This window comes from Marmota marmota, unplaced genomic scaffold (genome assembly GCF_001458135.2).
Source record: "Marmota marmota marmota unplaced genomic scaffold, marMar, whole genome shotgun sequence".
Classification (NCBI taxonomy): Eukaryota; Metazoa; Chordata; class Mammalia; order Rodentia; family Sciuridae; genus Marmota; species Marmota marmota.
The window spans coordinates 9866760-9891198 of record NW_026000168.1 but is presented as its reverse complement, the minus strand read 5'-3'; the positions used below and the strand labels follow the sequence as shown (position 1 = coordinate 9891198).

The 24439-nt window shown below is 45.3% G+C and overlaps 1 protein-coding gene across 19 annotated transcripts in view; it reads right to left on the bottom strand.

Moving 5' to 3' along the window:
- The window catches only part of Itpr1 (inositol 1,4,5-trisphosphate receptor type 1), a 389291-nt gene that overhangs the window by 256439 nt on the left and 108413 nt on the right, over positions 1-24439 (bottom strand). For all 19 annotated transcript variants that reach the window (XM_048787037.1, XM_048787038.1, XM_048787047.1 and 16 more), the window contains 7 exons: positions 18516-18631; positions 9726-9812; positions 7308-7466; positions 5453-5551; positions 4217-4300; positions 3115-3261; positions 283-378 (listed from right to left, as the gene is read on the bottom strand). In XM_048787037.1, coding sequence (XP_048642994.1) covers positions 283-378; positions 3115-3261; positions 4217-4300; positions 5453-5551; positions 7308-7466; positions 9726-9812; positions 18516-18631 — 788 coding nt within the window. The remainder of the gene's footprint in view (positions 1-282; positions 379-3114; positions 3262-4216; positions 4301-5452; positions 5552-7307; positions 7467-9725; positions 9813-18515; positions 18632-24439) is intronic.

Here is a 24439-nt window from a genome sequence, read left to right as displayed (position 1 = left end):
TGAGGACAGGGAAATATCCCAGGGCAAATACAAAGATCATCGTCCAAACACAGAAGAGCCTTATTCTCTAACTTGCTTTCTCCCCACATCTTGATCAAAACCCCTGCCAAGTTCTTAAACGTGCGAGTCAGTTTTGTATCTTTTCTTCTAGGGAAATGAGGCAGAAGGATGCAGAAAAGCAATTTGACCGAACAGAACCCGGAACCTCCATCTACTAGGTGAGTCGGGAACGTAAACCGGATGCCTCAGCTTCAAAGCGAACAACCCAGGGCTGCCACTTACCTCCGCTGCTAGGTAGTGCCCTGTGGCCAGGTGCTTGAAGCGGAAGAGGCTGTTCCAGTACCCGGCTCCGCCACGGCACGGGTCATGTTGGACTACCTGAGAGAGTTAGAAAAGATCAGTGAGTCGGAGAAATGCCAGCTCACACCAAGTTGGTGTGATCTGTGACATCACAAGCTGAGTTCAGAAAGGGGCATTTTCGAGTTGGAAAAAAAAAATATCAGTATCTTCCAACAAACCTACTGCAAGTGTCACATGTAACATTCAAATTCAAACACCTGAAAGTATTAAAATGATACTTTTCCAGAGAAGGTGTAAAGTCTCCCAGTTAACATGCAGTGTTTGGGGTAAAAGCTTCAATGGATTTCAGATTCTTTACCTCAATGCTCATGAAATAAAAGATTCTGAAATTCATCCACAAAACACACAGCTGATAAAAAGGATTTTCATGGGGAACTTTCAAAGCAATCTGCATATCCTCCTGTGCCAGAACACACGGTCAGGCCTGTGCTCAGAAACACAAATCTCTGTCTGGGCCAATTGATTGAGTAAATACATGTAACTTCAGTTTCTAGCCACAATACAACAATCAGCATCGACAGGTGGCACTGTGACAATTAGATACCACACAAAGTAGTGAAAATCTCCATTCAGAAGTAGAAAACTGGGCAAATCATCTCAGATTCCCTCTCCCCACCCCCCCTATACTGGGGATCGAACCCAGAGTATCATGCATGCTAGGCAAGTGTGTTACCACTGAGCTACATCCCATGCCCAAATATCTGGGTAAAATGTATGAAACAACTCTGTCGGACAACAGGTGACACACATGTGATCTCTGAGAATAGAGGCACAAACAATGCAAGCTCCAGGATGTCTCTGGTTTTCTCACTAGGGAATTCAAGCTGAGAGCCCCGGGTTCATGGAGTTGAGGAGATGAAGTGGAGTTTAGGGAAACCGAGGCAGCTGGAATTTGTGGGATAGAGCTCTGAAGAATATGGAGTTACATCCAGAATGAGCCCCAGAAATGTGCAGAGAGGTCTCCTTTGAGTTGTGGGCTGAGTATCCAACAGTGTATTTGCAAGACAAGACCCCACGAGGCCAAATCAAAAACAAGAAGGGGGACTGAGGGTGTAGCTCAGTGGTAGAGCACCTGCCTGGCATGTGCCAGCCCCTGGGTTTAATGCCCAGCACCACAAAAAGTCAGAATGATAAGAAAATGCAAAGCCCCAAAGTCCCAGAGCTCATGCATTTGGAGGTCTCCTCACTCGGAAAGCCAAGGCAGAGAGATTCTATGGACCACCTCGAGCACTAACAGAGACAGCAAAAGGGTCCCCTTTAGTCATAGGGCTAATCCAGTCCCAGAATAAAGGCTGCACTCTTCTGACCTAATATAGCATGAAAATGATCCTCCAAAACACCATACTGATCCACCATGGTGACTTGACTGTCAAACAAACTCTCTAGACTCTTTAAAAGAACAACAGATTCCAGACACCCAATAAAACAGTGGTACCATGTTCAACAAAGAATCACAAAGTACTGGACAAACAATCAGGAAAACATGACCCATAAACTCAATCAGATAATATCAAGTGATATAATTTATGTCTGGGTTTATGTCTGAGTGGATTGGTGAGGGCAGGAAAAGTATTTGAGAAATCATGACCACAAGTTTGCCCATTTTGTGACATACCCACAGATTTAGGAAAATTAAGGGACTCTAGCAAGAGAATCATGCATGTACATACATCCCAAGTCACATCATGAACCTATTCATGCAAAACAGAAATTAAAAAAAAAAAAAGAATCTATAAAGTAACTGATGAGAAAGGGAAGAGAAAGAGACTACATGTTAGGAATGAAGATTTTAAAAATCACTGAATTCACATCAAAAACAACAGAAGCTGAAAGCCAATGGATCAAAATCCTGGAAGTAGAGAAAGAAAAAAACTATCCAACCAGAATTCTATTCCCAACAAAAATATCCTTCTGAATTCAAGGCCACATGGAGAAATTGCAACTGAGATACACTCCTGCTGGGAGAATAACATGGCGTAGACCTTTGGGGGCCCCTCCAACACGCATTTACACGTCACCCATGATTCCTCTCCCAAAGGCCTGGAAACATGCACACCCAAAGCCTTATATGGGATCCTTCACAGCTCCCTCTTCACAATAGCAATGATCCAAACACAGTCACATGATAAAAGGATAAAAAGTGGTATACCCACACAAGAGAATGCTATTTGGCAAGGAAAAGAAATGAAGCATGGATACATGAGGCAATATGGATAAACTCTGAAAACACCATCTGTGGGGCTGGGGTTGTGGCTCAGTGGTAGAGTTCTTGTCTGGCAAGCACAAGGTTCCTCCTCTGTTATGGAAACCTCCAGGGCACAGGGAACAAGCCTCCTACTACCCTGACCATCTGCTGACCATCACCCTGACCATCCTGCTGTGTGCTCCAGGTATCTGAGTGCTTGTGTGCTCCTTTGCCAATGGAGAATCACCTATCATGTCATTTGGCTAAGGCTTGTGGTGGCAGATAAACGAGCAAGGGAAAGGAAAAGAAATAGAAGAGATGATTCTATGGCCCAGACAAAGAGTATTTCCAGTCTGTCTGAATCCTTCCCAAGTGGATACACTGTTTCCACACAAGGACACACAGCACCTCACTGCTAGGTCAGGGTGCGCTTCTTTTGCTAGAACACCCCAACCCGTTTTTAGAATGAGGTAGGTGGTTTGAGGACCTGGGTGTGATTAACAACCATATGAGGTCAAGTCCTATGGGCCCCCGTGTCCTTTCTCCTGTCCTCCCATCCCACTCCTTACCTCCACTTCCCACAGGGCTTTTGAACTGGTGGCAGATGTGGCCGACTGCCGGCCTGTGGTCCTCAGAAAGACGTGCTGCTTCTTCCTGTGCTCGTCACAGGTGAGAAACTTCTCTTGCTCAGCGTGGAACAGCCTCACCACGTCGCCCTAAGAATCAACACAAGGAGGAATGAAAATCTGCATACTATAGGCCTGCACCTGCGTCAGTGTTCACAGCAGCACAAGCCACAGTTGCCAAGTGAAGGAACAGCCCAGGAGCCCGTCCACAGATGAATGGATCCAGAAAACGCAGCGTATTTACACAGTGGAGTTGGACTCGGCCAGAAGAAGGATGTAATCATGGCACTGGCTGGTGGAGGATGTCACTGGACATCACCATGGTAAGTGAGATAAGTCAGACTTAAAAATCAAGGGTTGGGTGTTTTCTCTCACATGTGCAAGCTACAGTGAAGTGAGGGAAAAACTTGGGGTGAGGTTGGATATCGTAAAGATACAGGGAGGATACCAGTGGAGTAGTAGGAGGAAATCAGAGGAAGGAGGGATGGGAAAGGCAGGAATAAGGAATCAATTCTGCTTTGTGGATTCACACACGTAGCACAGTGAGTTCGACCCTTATGTACACCTACACAGCCCCAATCAAACACACACAGAGGAACAGGGGAAAGGAGACCTGCAAGGTCAAGGAAGGACCATAAGGGGACGGAGGTAAGGAGGGAAAGGGGATGGCTACTGGAAACGGAAATGAAGTCCATGAAACTCCCTGCATGTGCTGCTTTGTAAAAATGAACCCGAATATTATGCATAACTATCGTGTACCAATAAAAGAGAAAAAAAGAATTCAGGAAAAATGAGTTTAAAAAGAAAATGACCCTGGCTACCCCAAGAAAAACCAAGTATCAAAAAGCTGCCAAGCCCATAAAGTAGCAAACTAACCCCTTTTTTCTATTTTTTTTTTTTTAAAGTAAGAACATTTGGTTTCACTAAATCATGACCCTTGGGTACACTTTTAAAAATGCTCCATGGGGAGCATAGTCTGTAGTCGTTAATTTCATCTTGCCCAAAGAGAGGTCTGGTGTTTCTTCTGGGCTCAGGGGAAACTCACCCCCTTTAAAATGTCATCTTTGTTGTCACTCCATTTCATGAAAAGGACTATTTTCCAGCTTGTGTTGCAGTTGACGGAATTGACCTAGAAAACAGATTAGTTATCACACTCCTCACCACGATGTGTCACACAGCCCCGACATTCCAGGATCAAGGGCGTGCCTCAGCCCCAAACCCCTACAGTCTTAACTATATCGAGAACCCAGCACCGGCAGAGTCAACTGGCCGGTGAGAAGTATTTCATCATAAATGGCTCATCTGCACCCGACCTTACCTATGCTCTCAATAGGACCAAAGGAACACCATGGTAAGTGAAATAAGCCAGACTTAAAAATCAAGGGTTGGATGTTTTCTCTCATATGTGCAAGGTACCGTAAAATGAGGGAAAAACTTCCCCCCACCCCTTCTGCAATGATCTTTTCCTTTTCTTCCAAGTCTCTTGTTCTGTAGCCAGAAAAGTAAAGGCCAAACAAAAACAAAGACTGATCAAATAGAATGAGCCTCAAAGCCAAGAAATGAATCCAGTGTATACAGATGAAAATGTTAATGACCATCATTATCAGAAGTGCCATTACTTGTGCACTCAGCTGAGTACGAACACTGTGTCATTTAACACTCAGCAATACCCTAAAGAGCAGGTACACCCATCACACCCATTTCAGAGACAGGGAAACCTTGAGATGAGGTAACTAATACGCAGTACCAGGGCCAGGGAATGACAGACTTGAGATTTGAATCCCTATCTGACCCACCCCAGAGCCTGGGTCCTTATCCATTAAACAGATACTCATGTCACCAACTAGTTACTGTCCTGTGTCTTGTACCTGTCAATTTAGAGTCTAAACATCTATACTGCAAAAGCAAGACAGCCTTGCAGGGCCACTCGTGTTATAATGGACCCTTCTTAGGAATTAGAAAAAGGCACCCTATTCTTTAGAGAAGCAAATTAGAAAGAGGTGTCCCTGTGGTCAGGTCAAACATACTGGCAAAAAAAGTCCTTGCAGACTGAACATATGAGCACACGGTGCCTCCACGGGGAAGGCTGGGCACTGGGGTGAACTACCCGCCCCCACTCACTGCGCAGAGACGCGCACACCTAGTGTGTCAGCTCTGACTCTGGGCCTCGAGTTATTCACCTGCAGGATGTCACAGTGCTTGAAGTCCCTTTCAGCATGCACAAGCTCCAGCCCCAGGAAGGCCTGCCGCTTCCCACGAGCCGTGACTCGGTCTCCCTTACCTCGTTGCAGCCAGGGTTGTCCACCAGCTGATGGCTGCTGGCATGCAGGGGCTGGCCAGCATTGACGGGGTTTAGAACAACCTTGTCACCTATGACCACCTGGAAAGGAAGGAGCAACAGGTTTTCAAGGACGGATCTGGACTACAGACTGAAGGCTGGGCTGGTCTGGTCTGGGAGTGGCCAGATGGGCAGCTTTAAAACCTGGCTCTGGGCAGGGGGTGGGGTGGGGTCATGCCCAGAGGCTAAGGCCGAATTCTGGTACAGGACTGTCAATAATTATACAGTGCTATCTTCCAAGTTGGTCCAGAGCAGCAAGAAAAATCTCCTATCTCCATTCCATTCAGTTAAGATACGTGTATAAAAATAAGTGCTTGACTAAATTTTAGGAAAAGTAGGCTACTAAGTCTTTTACTTTGCAAACAACAAAACCATACTTACGTGTTTCTAAAGCAATGACCTTCATACTTTGGTGACTGCAATAGATTTCCTAGTATGACTCATTCACATATACAGCAACACACACTCTAGCGTGTGTGTATGTGTGTGTGTGGCAAAAGTTATTCCTAAAACAATATTTGCCTTCATGCGTATCACACTCTGGTATTTTTTATTGTATCCTACTTCCCAAAATTATTGCTACACCCCAGTAAATTGATTCTGCAGCTTAGGAATAGGTTATAACCTGCCGTATGAGAAGGACTTTTCCAATAGTATAACTATTCAAGTCATCTTCTCAGCTAAGTCACAGCTAAATGGAATAAAGAATAGGAAAAGCAAAGAACTGGCTGAAAATGAAATTCAGAACAAGGCACATTTGTTTTTCATTGGAGGGGTGGAAGAAAAGGGAGTGGAGGAGATGATTTCCTTAGACTTAAACCCCATCTATTTTTGGTTCGATACTTTTGGGGATCATGCATTCCTAAATTTTCTCTAACTCCAGAAGAATAAACAAATATTCAATAAAACCATCACTAGTGGTGAAACCTAGATTTTTTTTTTCTCCTATTCCCAGTCTGGGTTCAATATTCACTGTACACCAATGGTGAGGGGATGCTTTCCTCTATCTTATGAGACACACACACACACACACACTCTTAAACTGCTTACAGCTTATAAACTGAAATGGCAGTATAAAAAAAATGTTGAAACCTAGTTTTAGATTAAGGCTAGTTGAGTATTTTGAGAACACTTCATGCTGTTTAAGGCACAAATTTCTTTTTAGCAAAAATGCAACTATTTTAGAACCTTAACAAGGTCAAGAATACAGCTAATAGCTTTCAAACATATTCATTGTTAAGTGTGTGCCCACGTAATGGCTCATTAATTTAACTAACAAATATTGGGACTATTCTAAACAGCCCTGAAAAGAGGCCCCTGTGGCTTCCTATTCTGTAGAGACCTCAGGACTGGGGCCAGCTCAGGACCAACCATGTCGGCGGAGTACCTGGCTGCTAATCTACACGGAAACCTCAAGTCCACTCTCCTTCCCCGCTGCCGTCATTTCTTCTCCATGCTCCCTCCTTACTAGGTTTATTTCCAAAACAGACATTGCTATCCCGCTGATGGATCTGGAATGACGGGGATCCTCCCCGGGATGTTAAGACGGGGTGGCTGTTTTTGTGGTAAAATGAATGAGGTAATGGACTCTCCATAGGAGTGTTTCAGAGGCCCAGTAGGAAAAACATAGCGACCGTATTTAGGTCACATTCTCTACACAATTTCCTTGTTTCCCAAACACTCGTTTCCATAGTGATTCCAACTTCTCTGGTTCCAACTTTAAAGTTCTCCGAGTGGAGTTCCGTATCCAGGGATGGCGGGAGGCCTGGCGTCCAGGCCTGGAGTGTGCAACACTTACGCTGTCTCCGATGGACCGAAGCTTGTAGAAGGGCTGAATGTAAAACCAGGACCCCTCATTCCCGGCTTCGTCCAAGGTCACCCTCATAGCGTTCTTTTCCAGCAGAGCTGGAAGCCTCTTGTTCACAGTGAGGTATTTATTACTCTTCAAATGCAGGAGCTAAAAACCCAACAAGAGAAAACCAGGAGTGTCAGTCCACCTCTGAATTCCCTGACATTTCTCTCTCAGATGTATAGAATATGCATCAGACGTTCGTCCAACTACTGAACGGCTTGTGAAGCAGGAGGCCCACAAAGTACCAGAGGCTGGGGATGATGCGAAAAGAAGGAATAGTAAAGGGAGCAGAGGGCAAAATAGAAGACAAAATTTGTTTTCTTTCTCGGCACGGCCTTGGACAATATGGATTCTGCTCAGGTCAACTGTTCTGTCACCAGCTAGCTGTCGGAGGGGAGCAGCCTTACCCTGTGCAAAGGAGCTGACGAACTGCAGTCCGAGTATGCCCTGCCACCAACGTGGAGTTAAGCAGGACAATTCTGAGAACAAGAAACAGTGTCCTTTAAAGGGCAACCCCATTAGGGGACTGTCACTTCACATGGAAGAACATGGTAACCATGGACTTCCACCTTGAAGGCTCCAACACTTGAGTCTTGGAGGATGGTGACATGAAGGGATGGAAAGACTGGAGATGGAGTGGAAGACAGCTCTCCTGCAAGCTGGTCAAGACCAGGAAGAGCTGACCATGGCTTCCCAAGTCATGAGTCCAGAGAAACACTGGAGGGGGACATGAAGGACTGCCCAGTTCCTAAACAAATGGCAGGACCCCCCCTGGAATTCCAATGCCAACTCCCATACCCTGTTCACCTGCTAACAGAAACCACTGCCAGGGCACTCTCAGGGGGTCCCCAGGTATTCTAACAGGGTCGTCAAGGGAGGGTCTGAGCCCCAGACAACCTCTGGCCAAGATAAACACAGGGAGGCAATGTCCTTCCAAATCCTCACTACTCAGGTGAGTGGCCTCTGATCCCCCATGAAGAGGACAAACCAGTATTACCAAGAGGTGGATCCCAGCTGCAGGTTTGGGGGCAGTAATAAAAACCACTAGTTGCTAAGTCTCAGACTCACTCTCCAACAGGCTCCTCTCAAGTACCCAAGAAAGCAGATACCATTACCATTTCCATTTTGCTGGACAGCAAGGTGAAATATAGCAAGATTTCTTGCCCAAAATCTCACAGGAAGTCCCAGAACCTTCACTGAAATGCATTTAGGAGTTTAGGTGCTTGGTCCCTGAATGCCTCTTTCATTCTCAGTTCAAGCCATGATCTCCAGTCTAACCAAACCAGGGACCCTGTGCTGTGAGTTTCAGGACACTAGCTTTGCTCAGCAAGAGAGCTCATGTTGAATTCCAAGCTCACGTGGCCCCTGTGGCCATTCTCAATCAGATGGAACTTAAAGAGGAGTGGGACCAACAGGACTTAACCTCCAAACAGATTTTGGGAGCTACTTTCGCTAATTCAGAAAGCCATCTAAATAACCCATTTAACTATGACAGCTTCCTTTTAAGTTTTGGGTTTTCTTTTTAACTACTTTTCCCATGCTCCTGATTAAAACTATTAGCAATAAGAATGGGAAGGAATTCCTTTGTAACAAGTAAGGTTCAGGGTAAGCAAAATCTTTCCAAAAGAGAAATAATGAAGGAAACCTAACATGCCAGGTATTCAATAGTTGGTAATCACTATCCTTTGTGCCTGGGTCAAAATGATATGCTAACTGGACAAAGGGAGAAGGTCCCCAGGCATTGGGATTCCTCACATTCTCTTCTGCAAGACTAGGATCCACTCAGATGGATTTTCTGAGCCAGACCTGCAGAAGCTGTTTCCTGGCTTGGGTTTTATCCTGGTGATGAATTGAAAAGCCAAGTAAGCCTCCCAACCCATAAGATTTAGGAATGATCTAATATTTTTCATTAATAAAAAGTGCATCAAAATAACTGCTGCTGACTTTTAAAATTTGGAAGGTACAGAATTGCTTATATTATTATCTCTGGGCAAACAGCTCTTGAATAAAAGATAGAAGTTATAGGGAAGCCAAAGAGAAAGAACTTCCAAGCTCCTGAAAGTTCAGCAGAACTGTGTCAGGCTCCTTTTCAGGTAGGAAGGTTCCCACTTGAACTATCTGGACAGATCTTAAATTGTCAGGTGGGGGTAGCCAAAGCAGATGCTCAGACTGGAGAGATTGCCAGCCACAAAGCCCAAGAGTGCATCACTGGTAACCAACACTAGGCTTTTGTAACAAACTGCCTTACTCCGTGGAGTCCTTCTGCACAGGCAGAGTGTCCAAATTCTGTTCCGTGTGTTTACTTTCTCAGTGTCATTCTTTGTCATGCGTCACCTCCAGAAGAGAAGAGCAGCCTTGACCTACCTGGATCACGTTGCCATACTGAATCACGGTCCCCAGCAACTTCCTGTTTTCTGTCTCGTTCTGTTTCTTTTCCAAGTCCGCGGCATGCTATGCGGGAGAAGGGGGTGGGGGGAGATGGTCACAAAGAGGCATCTGTGGGTTCTGCTGCTCTGCAACACTGAACCCATGCCCGCAACACAAGAACCACACAGGCAAACCCCTCCATGCACCCTAGGCTGTGGCCAAGGAGCGTCCACCACACCTTGGCCCTGTTGGTCTCTCTGACTTCTCTAAAATGAGCTTTTTCTTGACAGAATGCATGGACATTTGCTAAGGGAGAGACTTCTTCAAAGTTTGCGTATTTTTAAAGAAAAGAGAGTGAGGGTAACAGCACTGGTGCACCCTTTTGTGACTGGCAAAAGTCCTCTTTTAAAACTTCTAGAATAAAATAAAACTGGATTTGAATGCTGGGTTTGGGGGTAGTTTGTAGTTTTGTGACCTTGAGTTTGTTATTTAACAACTCCTTCTTTTGTAAAATGAGAACAAAAATGATACCTACACCTCACATTGCATGTGAACTGCTAGCTAGTCTTGTCAGACATTAATTATAATCTAACCAACTTATGTAGTAGTTATTTGAGGGGAGATCATTACCCCAATTTACAAAGAAAAAAAAAGAAAATAATAAAATAAGTCACCAGGGTTGTTTAGTAGAATGTGGACTTGGTATATACAAGTTTCAGAATTTGAGCTTTAGCAGAGAGAGAGAAAGAGAAAGAAGAGAGAGAGAAAGAAAAGAGACACAGAAGGGCTGGGTTGTGGCTAAGGGATAGAGCATTCGCCTAGCAAATGTGAGGCCCTGGGTTTGATTCTCAGCACCACATATAATAAAAATAAAGTTCTATCAACAACTTAAAGAAAGAAAGATCAGACAGAGAGAGCTTAAGCAGTGTGGTCCACATCCCACAGCCAGAGTTGGGTTAAACCGTTTTCTCTACTGAGGACAGTAGAAATTTTGCTGAAATTTTTAGACTCGCCCATTTATGAAGTAGCTGAGAGAATTTTCAAATTCACAACTGGGTTCGTTCCAAATCTGTGCTGTTACAGTGAGGCCAGGAGACAGGACCAGTCCAACACTGCATACAAGGAAATGTGCTCAGGCTGAATAGAGTGTTCTAGAACACTGCCAGGGCCTGCATCCTGAACAGCTGTCTCTCATGCATCCTCCTGTGCCACTCTGAGGGCACTGCTATCATTTTACAGTGATGCTGAAGGAGGAATACTTAGGTCCAGGCAGTTAGCAAACTGCTGTCCCCACCCCCGACTCCAACCCTGAACTGAATGAATGAAAGAGAAGTCAAATAACGGGGTGGGGGTGGGGTCAGGATGGATCTGTATGGAAGGAAACCCTGATGACCACAGTGTGCTTCAAGAACCTTCCAAACACTCTCCCCTTCCCTGGGGGCTATGGAGGTCAGTGGGTCCCTCTCCCAGGAAACCTGTCTTCATTTTGCCCTTCTGGACTTCGTCATGGGTTGCTCTGTGCCACCTGTGTCCTCTTGCCCTGGTCACTTAATCTCACTCAGTGTAGTTATCAGAAAATGGGGACCCATGCTAGGCTTTGAGACAGTGCCTGCCAGGGACATCATAGGCTTTTGGTAATATTTTATTAATTTATTTTTGGGGCCATGCTGGAGACAGAACCCAGGACCTCAGATGAGCCAGGCAAACAAACCGTCTACCACTGGGCCCCCCTTCAATGACTTTGCACTATTATCATGACGCACAGATTTCTAAAACTAAGAATGTTCTAATGATCAAAATTTCCAAAGGGTTGGACCCAAGTCAGCTGGGTCAAGGATCTTCCTGTTCCCTTCAAATTCAGCATCCACTCCAGCTCCACCTGAGGGGTAAGTGTTTTTAGAAAGGCACATCTTTTGATAAAAGTGGTAGGTCAGGAGGCAATCCAGACCCACAACAGAACCGTACCCCAGGAAGGAAATGATCTGCCCACGTGCGTGGCGGTCACTGCAACTCAACGGAGCCACTGGGTTCAAGACAGGTCCGGAAACAATACCAGGGCAGACAACGTGGCATTGCCCGGGGCCACAATTCTGCCCTCTCTCCTTCCCCTCCATAAACCCTCCCTCGGTCTCCCTGTTTTCCTGCCTGGGCTTCATTCTTTCCAGAGAGCTCCACAATACCCACAGATTCTGAAGCCGTTTTCCAAACAAAACACTGGAGTGGATCCATTTGGAATGGGAGTTTGTACTGTACACAGAGTGATTTGTTCTTTCTGCCGAGTGGTTCTCAGCAAGCACTGACTGGAAACTCAAGAGGGGGAAAAAGTCAAAGGAAGAAAAATGAAATCAATGGATTCTGTGTAACTAAACCTAACATTTTTCAAGAAGCAAATAAGGATCTTCCTCTGTTCCAAACATCACCCTGGAAGGGCTCTTAACCACTGAGCCACATCCCCAGCCCTTTTTATATTTTATTTCAAGACATGGTCTCCCTAAGTTGCTCAGAGTCTCACTAAATTGCTGAGGCTGGCCTTGAACTTTCGATCCTCCTGCCTCAGCCTCCTAAATCGCTGGGATTACAGTTGTGAATCAATCATTGCATCAGCTAGAGAATTCTTAAGTAGCATTTCTTGGACTCAAATTATTTACGGGGAAAAATTCTTGTGGACATTCCCCTTACTCTTAAGAAATTTCCAAAGATCTCAATTTAAGATACTTTAATCTACAATATTAAGTTCCTACCTATTAAACTAAGTGTAAAAGTAGCAACTCATTGGACACTACTATAACTGAAAAATGTCAAATAAGCATTAGAAAGGTGCCTGTGTCACATTAAAGATTAATTAAATGCCAGCTCCTCTACGGAGCAAGTGCAGTTGTCTAAAAACACATAGAAAATAAACAGGAAAAATCAAAATTGGAGAAGGACCAATTCATCAAAGATATTCTTGAATATGGCACCTAAAATTCAGTTAAGGCTCTCTGTTACAATAAAAGCTAAGACTCTCTTCATCTCTATGAATAACTTTAGTGGTAACCGAGTCTACATGTCACTATTGAAGAAATGCTAAAGGCATTCAACTTACGGACCATTCTAAGAATTCACTTTTCCTAGCTCTTTGTTTAGGGAGAAAAATCTGTAATTTGCTAAATACATAAACATCAAATGCATTCACCGGTGAAGGCTGGTTCTTTGGAAGGAACACATGCTATGTTATACCCCATAAACGTATTCCACATGCTGACCCACACTGCCAAAGACTGACAATACCCTTCTAAAGGGGAGTCCAGCAATACTGACCAATGCGACCCTTCAGTGGGTCTAATTTGACCTAGCAATTCTACTTCTAGGAGTTTCTCCTGCTTACATAAACTGGAATGCACACAACATTTTTTTTTTCAAAGTGGCAAAAATTGCCAGGATCCTGAATGTCACTTCCTACCCTGTCACAAGGACTAGTTATCCAAAACTATAATCTTGCCACACAATGGAGTAATCATGTAGCTATTAAAAATAAGGATGTAACCAGGTTTGGTAGTGCACACCTGCAATCCCAGCTACTGAGGCAAGAAGATCTCACATTCAAGGCCAGCTTGGGCGACTTAGGAAGACCCTCCCTCAAAATTAAATTAAATTAATAAATAGACGTATTGCTGACAATGTAGTCCAGTAAGCATTTGCCTGGATATGTAAGACCCTGGATTCCATCCCCAGTACTGGGGTGGGAGGGTAGATACAGATTCCTGTTTAACCATGTCAGAGTGAAAGAAATAAGTTAAAGGAAAGTTAAAAAGTATGTTTCCACTAACTATATAAAAATCTCCCTGTGGGCAAGCAGGGCACATACCAAAATAAAAATCAAGGTTATCACTAAGGAGTTTTGTCTTTTTTATGGGGTAGGCATGCTGGGGATTGAACCCAGGGGGCACTTAATCACTGAGCCACATCCCCAGCCCTAATTTTTTTTTTTTTTTTAATTTTGAGGCAGAGTCTCACTAAGTTGCTGTGGCTATCTTTGAACTTGTGATCCTCCTGCCTCAGCCTCTTGAGCTGCTGGGATTACAGGTGTACACCATAGTGCGTGACCAAGGAATGAGATTTAAGGATCCTATCAATTAAGTTTTTATTTTTTCCTTCTCTTACTCATACCTACTTTGCAATTGTTCTCCTGCAGAACTCATGTATGTAAACTCTAAAAACATCTTGGTTGTGTGTCTGTGGCAAATAACCTGGATGATGATGATGATGATTTTACCTTTTCAGTCTTTAAAAATCCTGACAATGGAATCCCCAGGACTCCCTTCCTTTCACACGGGTTGGGGGCTGTTTTTTCATGGGGAAGGAAGAGAACAGTCCATGCTAGGGTTTCTGCCACACTATCCACCTCCTGTGTTCCCTAAACATCATCAAGGTCAACCCCATCATAGTCACCTGCTCATTTATTTTAGAAACACAGAAACCATTACTGAATCACCATAGAAAGGTCACTGGAACAGTGAGGAAAGGTTAGTTAAGGTCAGCGAGCTCTGATCACATCATGTGATAATGGATCCAGGCTCCTGAAAATAAACAACCAAGCTTTAAAAGACAGTGAAGATCTGTCGCTCCTCTGGTTCTTCCTATCAAAGGTATGACTTAATCTAAGTGATCATTTGTCCTAATCCAAACAACGTAGGTGCCTGTTCATGGGGACAGGTGGACAGCTTCAGGGAGCTCCTGCTTCAGGAGGAATTAGGTGATGCAAGGGCCGGGGAAGCTCATTTTCCCAAGAGTCTTCTGGGAAATCATGACCCAAAGACTCAACATCCAGTTCTTTCTGCAGAGGGAGCAAATGCCGGGACCAGCCACTAGATGTCATTCTCCTTCAAAGGGCTGTTGGTGTTGCTTTTCCTGGTCAAAAGGAAGTCAAGTGGTCTAGACAACCAATTCCTTAAATGGCATTAATTTAAAATAATCTGACCTCTGACTGGGGTACTGCACGGCAGTGGACAAAAATAAAAATGAAGGCCGAAGGCAAGTGGCTGACCCCAAACACAGCCCTTTTAATGACTGTACCGAAACGTAATGACATTCAGACAACAGGAGGGCAGTTCCAGGGACCTACACAAAGTCCAGCACAGACCAACACGCAGGGCCTGGAAAAGTCACACGGGTAACCCTCAGCCGGGGGAAGACGTGGTCTTCTTTGACTTTAAGATACAAACTTCATGAAAGATCATTTCACTCTCTCTCATAAGGAATTCAAAGTTCCTGATCACCTGAAGAACCAGATAGTTTCTTTTTCCTATCTGTACTGCTTACTTCACGATCCACTGGCAGAAAAGGAACATCAAAAGGAATTGCTAATAAAACACAACCTGAAGATGACAGGCTGGTAGAGCATATGTGAAGCACTGAGTTCGATCCTCAGCACCCCATAAAAGTAAATAAATAAAGGTATTGTGTCCACCTACAACTAAAAAGTATATTAAAAAAAAAAAAAAAAAAAAAAGAAGATCACCGGTGGCAAATGAGACTCCACCATCCCATTCGGCCTGAGCCATTTTGGGATTGGTGTTGAGTGCACATTTCCAGCTTTAATTGAATCAGCTGCCAACATGTTTTCTAAATGGAGGTCTTACACGTAAAAGCATGGATTCTTATCTTCTCTTGAAAAAGCAGAAGACACTGTGTGGCTCTCAGCCTGGCTTCCCACACAGTCCCCGCAGGGAGAGAGAACTGCCCCCTCCAGACCCGCACACAGGCTCCCTCCGTGGGCAACACTGCCACCCAACCCCCTTTCTCCCCACTAGTCTCCTGCTTGACCAAGAGCAACAGGAATCTGCACCCCTGCTATAAAAAGAGTAGGAGATAAAGAGTTGGAGGTACACGAATGAGACCTCGTGGAATAGAACGATCTTTAGAGCAGAGAAGCAAACGCTCAAGACACGCAGACCTTCTACAGAGACGCCTTCCACACCCGACAGCTCTCTCCTGAGTGACATGCAGAACCCTTCCCTACCCACATTCCCAGCATAGACTTCAGGGGCATTCTGCACAGGCACAAGGACTGCAAGAGGAGAAGGATGCTACTCCTACAACAGAAGCCAGGCATGCTGCCCGCCATCAGAGGCCAGCCAAGGCTCAGATCTATCCAAGGAATTGCCACTCATGCCGTTTAAGTGCAGGGCTGGCTGGACATTCACTTAAGTTAAAAGGTGTCTGACTGTCTTAATCTAGCACCTCACTCCACTTTACACAAAGATAAATGTGTGGTTTGATTAACACTATTAATAGATTTTACAAAAGGGCAAGTACTTTTGGACAAAGGAAAATGTCACTTTGCATTCTTTGTAGTACTTCCGAGAGCTGCTGGTCCTTTTGGAAAAATCACAACACAGGTAACATGCTTTCTGCATAACTAAGACTGGGTACCTGCAGCGTGCAGAAATAGACGCAGGGCCTGATTCCCTCCCATCTTCTAGAATCGTTGTCCTGAGCATTAGGTATCCAACTTTTTATGCAATTTATTATTTTCCTTTTACTTATCCTTTGTAACTGATTTTTTTAAAGTTTAGCATTATGAACTCTATCACAGATTCAGAAAGTTATCTATTTGCTATGGATAGGGAGCAATGGGTGTGTGGAAATTAAGTCCACGAACTACTATTACTGCTACAAGGAAGATGCTGCTCTTGAAGTGCACAGAGCAGTCTCCAGCCTCCTGGGCCTCACCCCCCATGTCTTCTTCTCCCCTCTCACTCCCACAGTCACCTCAGGCTCAGGTTCACGAGTCCCTTCTCTGTCCCCCTAGGAAGCCCTCCCTGACCACTGAACCGTACCTCCTCATCCAGCAAAGCCAGACTGTGGTACCTTTCTGTGTGCTTCCCCTCCCTCGGGTGGTTTGCCCTGCAGTATGGCCTCTGTCACACTGTCATTACCTGTTTTCCCCGTTTTGGGGCTGGGGATGGGGCCAGGGGCCTGGTGCCTCCTCGGACGGTGCTCTACCACTGAGCTATACCCACAGCCCACCCCTTGACCCCTTCTCCTCTAAGGAGCTCCTAGAGGGCTGAGACTGTTCTGTCACCAGCACCCAGCACAGTGCTCACCCACTCAACAACTGTTTCCAAAGCTCTGACTACGCGCCAGGCAGGGTGACAGGAGCTGGGGAAGTGACCATCCACAAGAGGGACAATGTCCACGACCTTGTAGAGCTGGTGTTCTAATGAGTGACAGATAATTAAGAAATGACTAAAAATAACCACAGCCTATGATCAGCGCTGGGGATGGTATATACAGGGAGGAAAACAGGCAGGACAGATCTTAGACTGGTGGAGGTGGCTTGTCAAGATGAGAGGCACAGTGAGATAAGAAGGATGCAAGGTCCCCGCTCAAGAGAAACCAGGAGATGCTTTCTGCCAACAGGACACACCGTGGGTGCAAAGGTCAAGCGACTGGTACAATCCTGGGGTGCTCAAAAAAAAAAAAAAAGGAAATGAACTAAATCTCATCTGTAACTCAGCAAGGCCCTAAGCAACTTAGCAAGGCTGTGTCTCAAAACTTAAAAAAGTAAAAGGGGCTGGGGATGGGGCTCAGTGGTTCAGCATCCCTGGGTTCAAATCAATCAATCAAGTCTGGCTGGAGGGCAGTTCAGAAGCTTTGGAGGGTCAAGCAGGGTCTGGGCATGTGGTCTTGCAAATCACAAGAAGTTGCACTTATCTTTGGTGCAACGCATGTCCTCAGGAAGGGGCCTCAGCTCCCTGAGCCTAGGAACCTGGGCTCTCACCCCTCCTGGATGAGCGCCTCGTGAGACAGCAGGTGCTGAATGAAGAGGACAAACCTCCACCCAGCCCCTACCTTAGCGAACGCCGCTGGCTAGGCCACTGTCCTATCAAGTCACAAACAGGGCAGGCGGACCTGGGGAACCTGGCAAGGTCCTTGGTGCTCACAGCTACTCTTGCGAGGTGCATCACCACTCTTCACTCACCTATTTGAAGGCCTACTATGCGCTACTATGCTGTAGGCACAAGGGACACACAGCAACAAGCAAAATGCCACATGCTGGTTACTTCCTGGGCAGGGATGGACCGGGGAGAGAACATGGGATGGACCACAGGGACGTGGAGGAGAACATGATGGCAGATGACAAGCAGGAGCTGGGTGGCAATTTCAACTCCACAACGATGGATGTCCATTCGACCCGCCTTCTAAACTTCTAGAACTTCCACACAGATTACCCTCTGAGTGCAGGGTACTAAAGGAATTATGTCAAGAGAAACGGGTTCAGAGAGTTACAGAAACTTGCTGGAGTCACACAGCACATCAGCAGTGGCATGAGCACATTGCTTAGGTGACAAATTGGACAAATACAATCATAAAAGCCAAAGTTTAGTAAGCATCATTCATGTGCCTTTTATGTCACTTTTCATATAATCCTCAGGTCAACCTCCTGAGGCACACATTACCATCATCCCCAGTTTACAGGTAAGGAACAGAGTTGGAAGATAGCTGAGGGACTTGCTCAAGATCACATTCATAATCTTGTGCTGGTAGCCATTCTGCTGCCCAAAACTGCCCGTGAAAGGGGCAGAGGCCAGAGTGGCTCCCAGACATCTCAAGAGGGCTACAATGAGCCTCTTCTTGGGGTCCTCTCCCTCGTATTCCTTTAACAAAGGAGCATAAGAAAGCCAGCAGCTGGAGAGGAGGGTTGAGCCAGGCGCCAGCCCTCGTGCTCAGGCACCACCCAGGGACCAGTCACGGCCACCATGCCCACTGCCCACAGCCCACCACGGCCATCCCGATACCTACGTGCAGTTTGTTCAGCAGCACCGCGTCGGTGGTGCTATTGGCCCCTGGCTTGGCGGCTTTCCAGAACTGCTTCTGGGCCGAGTAGCGATTCATAGGACACAGCTTGAAGAGGCAGTCTAGGATCAAAGTGACAAAGGGCAATGGTTACCATGGAGGCCCACAGGTGACCCAAGGACCCAGGCTTCCCACCTGCACTGACATATGGTATTCACCTATGCTGCACTTCAGGAATGCTGCAAAAACCCTTCTACATAGCTCTCTTTTAAATTCTCCCCACCACCAGTGAGGTCACAGATAAGGAAACTGAGGTTCACAGAGAGGGAGTCAATCGTCCCTTGTCACAGAGCCACTGGCACAGCTGGGCTCCATGTCCAAATCCAGTGCTCTTAATAACCACCCCCAATCTGCTTCACTTCTTAGTGGACAAACAGAAGGATAGCCAGTCCTCACTGTGGATGGCTATTCCCTTGCAGAAACCCAGTCTCTTTGGTGCCCCTAGATTTTAAAGGATGCAATGGTAACAGCTTCACTTGGCCTAGGTGGAGGCACCTCCTGGGGCAGAGTATCAGGTTAAGAAGACCCCTGGGGTGCAGAGCGAAAACACCTCCCTCGCCTTGAGACAGCGTGTACCCTTGCTGACCCTCATTAACAATACCCCTATGTGCTTCTGCTCAGGGTGCCTGGGCTCATGTGACTTTGTACAATGTCTTAGGCAGCATATCCAACCCCTGCAACACAGACCAGTGGCTTCGTGAAGATTTACGTGAAGAAAGCGAAACATCAGGGCTGGGGTCGTGGCTCAGTGGTAAAGCACTTGCCTAGCATGTGTGAGGCCCTGGGTTCCATCCTCAGCACCACATACAAATTGATAAAATAAAGGTCCATTGACAACTACAAAAATATTAAAAAAAAAAAAAAACAGTAAAACATCAAAGATAGGAGGGGTACAAGCCCAAGAAACAAGAAAAAGGCAGAATGGAGCCCAGGTTTCTGCAGCCACTCAAAAGGTAAAAATGATGATAATCTAATCAGATCTGAGTAGAAGTCACTCAGAAATTAAAAATCACCATTTAAGACCCTGTTTTTTTTTTGAAGGGGGGGGGAATTTTTTAATATTTATTTTTTAGTTTTCAGTGAACACAACATCTTTATTTTTACGTGGTGCTAAGGATTGAACCCAGCGCCCCGCGCATGCCAGGCGAGCGTGTTACCACTTGAGTCACATCCCCAGCCCAAGACCCTGTCTTTAATGATGAACTCTATCCTTCTTAAAGCATCTGTGTGAAGTATCAATGGGCATGTGGTCTTGCAAATCACCATGGTGAACCCCACTCTGTCTCACTAGTTTTATAATGTGTACAATATACTAGTGCAGTAATATGGATATGTAGCTTTAAAAGTACATACACACACATACACACAAAGTTGAGGACTATGTTCACCCAAATTTGGGATAGAGATGTTATTAAAAAAAAAAAAAAATTCAGTGGGTTGGGGGTTCAGCCCAGTGGACCAGCAATGCTCAGCATGCATGAGGCTCTGGCTCAATCCCTAGCACAGAATAAAACAAAGCACAACAAAAATACGTTCAGAAATAATTTCCCAAGGAAACTAATATTCAAAATTGACACTTGCCTCCTGAAGAGTGTACATTTTGACATCCTGGGTTTTTGAATGGTTAAGTATTTGTAGATTAAAATTAATAAATTTCAAGCAAATACTCAGATTTGGAAAAACTGCACCTTGAAAACAGGTCAGAACTACCCACAAGACTTCTCTGCTATTTATGAAAGATTCCCCTTGAGGACCTTTCACAGCCTACCTAGCTATTGTTCCCGCCAAATAAATATCTCAGAATTAGAGAAATCCATTTGCTGTCAAGTTCGTAAACACTAAGACTTTCCTTCTACTCCAGATGGCTCCTCCTTCCAGTCAGGATCAATGAACTGTTAACCACATGCTCCACGACCAGATTCTCAACAGTATTCAGGAAAACAGTGAAACAGCACTTAATTGTAGCAGCAAAAGGTACTTTCTCTATTGCTATCATTTCCTTCAACAACTCAGGATTTCCACCTAGTCAGGGGCAGTCATAAAATATAGGAACCCTGATATTCATCTTTATCAGAAATCTGATCCATCTACTCCAAGTAATTTTCAATGCATATGAAAGAAAGATATTGGCTAGTTCTTGGGAAAACAAAAAATATGGAAGAAAACCAGTTTAAAAGATGGGCTGCTCCCTCTGCCTCTTCTGAAAACCACAGATCATGGTCATTTACTGTCTCAACTTGACAGTTTTTCTACCAACCCGATGTATATGAACCTCCAGAATAACCACAAACCATGAGACCACTGGCCAGAATCGAATGCCCCATCTTTGACACGGGGCCCAGGGTGTCATCTGGACTAGACCAGGATAACTTCTTTAATAACTAGATAACTTTGTTTAAAAGATGTGGCCAGCCCTGTTATTTGACATATAGCTTACTTTGTGGACCAAATGGGGCTAACGATGTCAATCTTCATCAATAGTAAGTCATGGAGAATACAATGACCTATTTTTCCCCTTCTAACATATTCTCAGACTGATAGATAACTGCTTTGCATTCCAACAAGGAAAAAAAAAATTGACTTAAGTGGATTTGGGGAAGAGGCAGGCTGGATCCACAAGGGTGAGGGGAACATGGTCCGGGAAGCACTTTCCAACTGTGCATGTCACTCCTAAGCTGGGCCCCCCGTTTAACAACGGGTGACAATACAGGTGAAGAACTTCAGGTAACTCCATGGTCGCTTAAGGTAAGCGAGTGGATTGAAAGCACCGTCAATCCAAACAAAGCCTCGCTATAGCTTCTGCACCAACTATTTTCCTTGAACAGAACAGAGACCTGCATTGGCTAAAGTGTATTTACAACCAACTGTCTATGTAAATATAAGAGATGCTAACATACTAGTAACAGAACCAAATTAGCCTTGCTGATTTTGCCCTGTCTTCCTGGTTGCTTAGCAACAGATTCAAAGTGAAAATTAAATTAAGCAATTCAAATGTAATGTTAAAGTAACCTTCCGAAATTCTGCAATTCAGCGGCTCCATGTTGTCCTTTGCTATTTGGATGGTACAGCGGGGCAAAATTAAAAGTTTGGCTGGGTCCTAATAGTGCACTAGATACAGAAACGCACAAAGAGAGGAAATCCAGAAGAATACATATACTATCTCTGTGGAAGAAGGTGAACACATACATGTATGTGTGTGAGCGTGCACACGGTGATTTGGTCTCATCCCAAAAAAATGCCACAAAGAAAATCTTATGTGACAGGTGTTATTTTGGGGCCTTTGAGGAATAAACTAAACTTAGCTTTCAAGAAACTACTTTGGAATGTTCTGAAGCTTTAGCGTATGCCGCATTCAGTGAGCAAATAGAATTCAGCTGAATAGAGGGGCCAGGCTGTATGTTCAAGGGGCCACAGGCAATCTGCCATGGTGAAAGTTGCATTCTAGAACTCTCTTAGCTGCTAAGAGAGGAGTTAACTATCAAATAGGGGCTGATGTGCACAGTGAGAAGCAGATGAGAGCAAGAGGAGCCACAGGTGTGCCTCAAGCCCCTGGGATGGAACACAGGAGAGGCAAGAACACAGAACGTGAGCGGCCCTTGAGAGGCATCCAGGTGTGAGACTCTCAGAGAGTGAGGTTGCCCCGGGTGAACCCTGCAATTCCACGCCATCCTCTCTCTCTCTACCACTCTGCACTCCTGAGCCCAGGTTCCTGGGGCCAGGGTCTCAGGGGTTAGGCAGACAGCAGGAACCCAACAAAGGTGCTGAACTCATGATCCCTGGGGCCCCTGAAGCAATGGTAGACAGATCCTCTGGAGCCAGTTCTGGCTCTCAGCTTCCAGGATTCTCTTCACAGATTTGATTTCTACTTATCGAAATGCCTTGTGTGTGCAAGCACAGTCCTGAGTGCTCAAGGTAGAATGCTGAACCGTCGCACAAACTTCTTAACACAATCCTAGTGACAGACACACGAGTCCAATAGACAGCTGAATTGGGGCAAGTTCAAAGTTCGACGGAGGCACAAGCTGTCTCTGGACGCAGTATGCCTGGGGTGGAGGCAGCCCGAAGGGGCACTAGGGGAGGCATCTGGGACTGAATGCAGAGCTGAAGGACAGCAAGGAAGAGTCAGTCTGGAGGAAAATCAGGGGGCAAAGCCTTCCAGGTAGAGAGCACAGCAAATGCAAAGTCCCTGGGCTGGTGGTGGGGGTGGGATTCCTGCAATGGCAAAATAGAAATTAGAGGCTGGAGGATAATGAGGGAAAGCTGTGGCTGCAGAAGCAGGTGGATAAAGCCTCATGCAGGGTGCGCAGGCCTGAAAAGCCATCTGAGTCATTCAAAGCAGAGGGATACCACTCAAGGGTTCTAAGCAAAGGACGGACTTGCTCTGGCTCATGTTTCCAAGGGAGCTTTCTCATCGCTGACGGCGCCCAGCAAGGAAGGGAAGGCTGGGGAGGAGCAGGGCTGGGGGAGAGCGACAGAAGCCAATCATTTCATTTTGGCTCTGCTCAGTTGGCGCTGCTCATGAAGCATTCATGCTGAGTGAGGACCAGGCCAACCATCCAGAGACAGGCCGAAAGCACAGAACAGCCAGGTATCAAAAGGTGCCAGGGGGCCAGGCACGGTGGTGCACACCCGTGATCCCTGCGACTCAGGAGGCTGAAGCAAGGGGATCACAAGTTCAAAGCCAGCCTCAGCAATTAGCCAGGCCCTATCTCAAAATAAAAAATAAAAAGGACAGAGGGTTTGGCTCAGCAGTTGAGTATCCTGGGTACTCCCCGCCCCCTAAAAGGTCAGGAGACTGAGGCAGGAGGATCACAAGTTTGAGAGTAGAAATTAAAGAAAAATACAATAAAATTTCCTGGAACCAGAGGAGATGACTCTCCTAGGTAGGAAAAAACAAACAAACATACAAAAATAAATAAATAAATAAATAAATAAATAAATAAAAATCACTAAATCTCCAGAAGTGAATGAAGTTAATTCTCCTCTTGGAATTCTGAGCTGTGTTCAACAGGTGACCTCGTGTGGGAGAAGAATCAAGTCGAGTCTGCAGTCAGGAAGCAGATAAAGGCCGCCCTCCACCAAATAGAGAAGACATTTTTTTCAGTCCTTTGGTCAACAAAGAGGTGGCCCTGGCCTAGTACTGCTCTGCGGCAGAGACAGGAGGCTAAATTCTGGTCATCAATGTCACAATTGAGGGAAGTCCTACGATGATGCTGGGCAGGGCCTCTCGATGCCACAACCTTGAGCACAGGTAGAAAAGTCTCCAGGAACAGAGGACCACGGTAAGGGGCAGGTCATGGGATCTAGTGCCACATGGAAAATATACTAAGGCTTTTAAAGAGAAGACTCAGCAAATGCTGCAAACAAGCTATGCAAAGAAAGAAAATAAGATTATTATTCACTCCAGGGGAGAGTTGCATATTAAAACCCCGTGCTCAATGGTGAACTGTATTTACATAGTCATAAAAATATGAAGACTGAGTATTAGTTTAGTGCGAGAAAAAAAAAAGGGGGGGAGGGTAAAGAGGAGACAGAGTCCCAGAGCCAAGCTCATCTATAATAATAGTAAACCGACAAATGATATTTAAAATAGATTAATCTACAGACATGTAGATTACACACACACCCCATCTAGAACTACAGTGGTAAATGCTAGAAGGAATGTTAAAATATTTGCAGTGCTGATCCTGGGAAGTGGGAAGGGGTGAGGGGTGGGGCACAGGCCTGTTACTTTTATTCTTTTTTGACGATTTTTGACCTTTTGGGGGTGACTCTCATGTTACATAAAATCAACCATTTGATTTAACACATTTGCAATGTTGTGTGACCATCACCTCTACCAACTTCCAAAACATTTTCATCACCCCAAG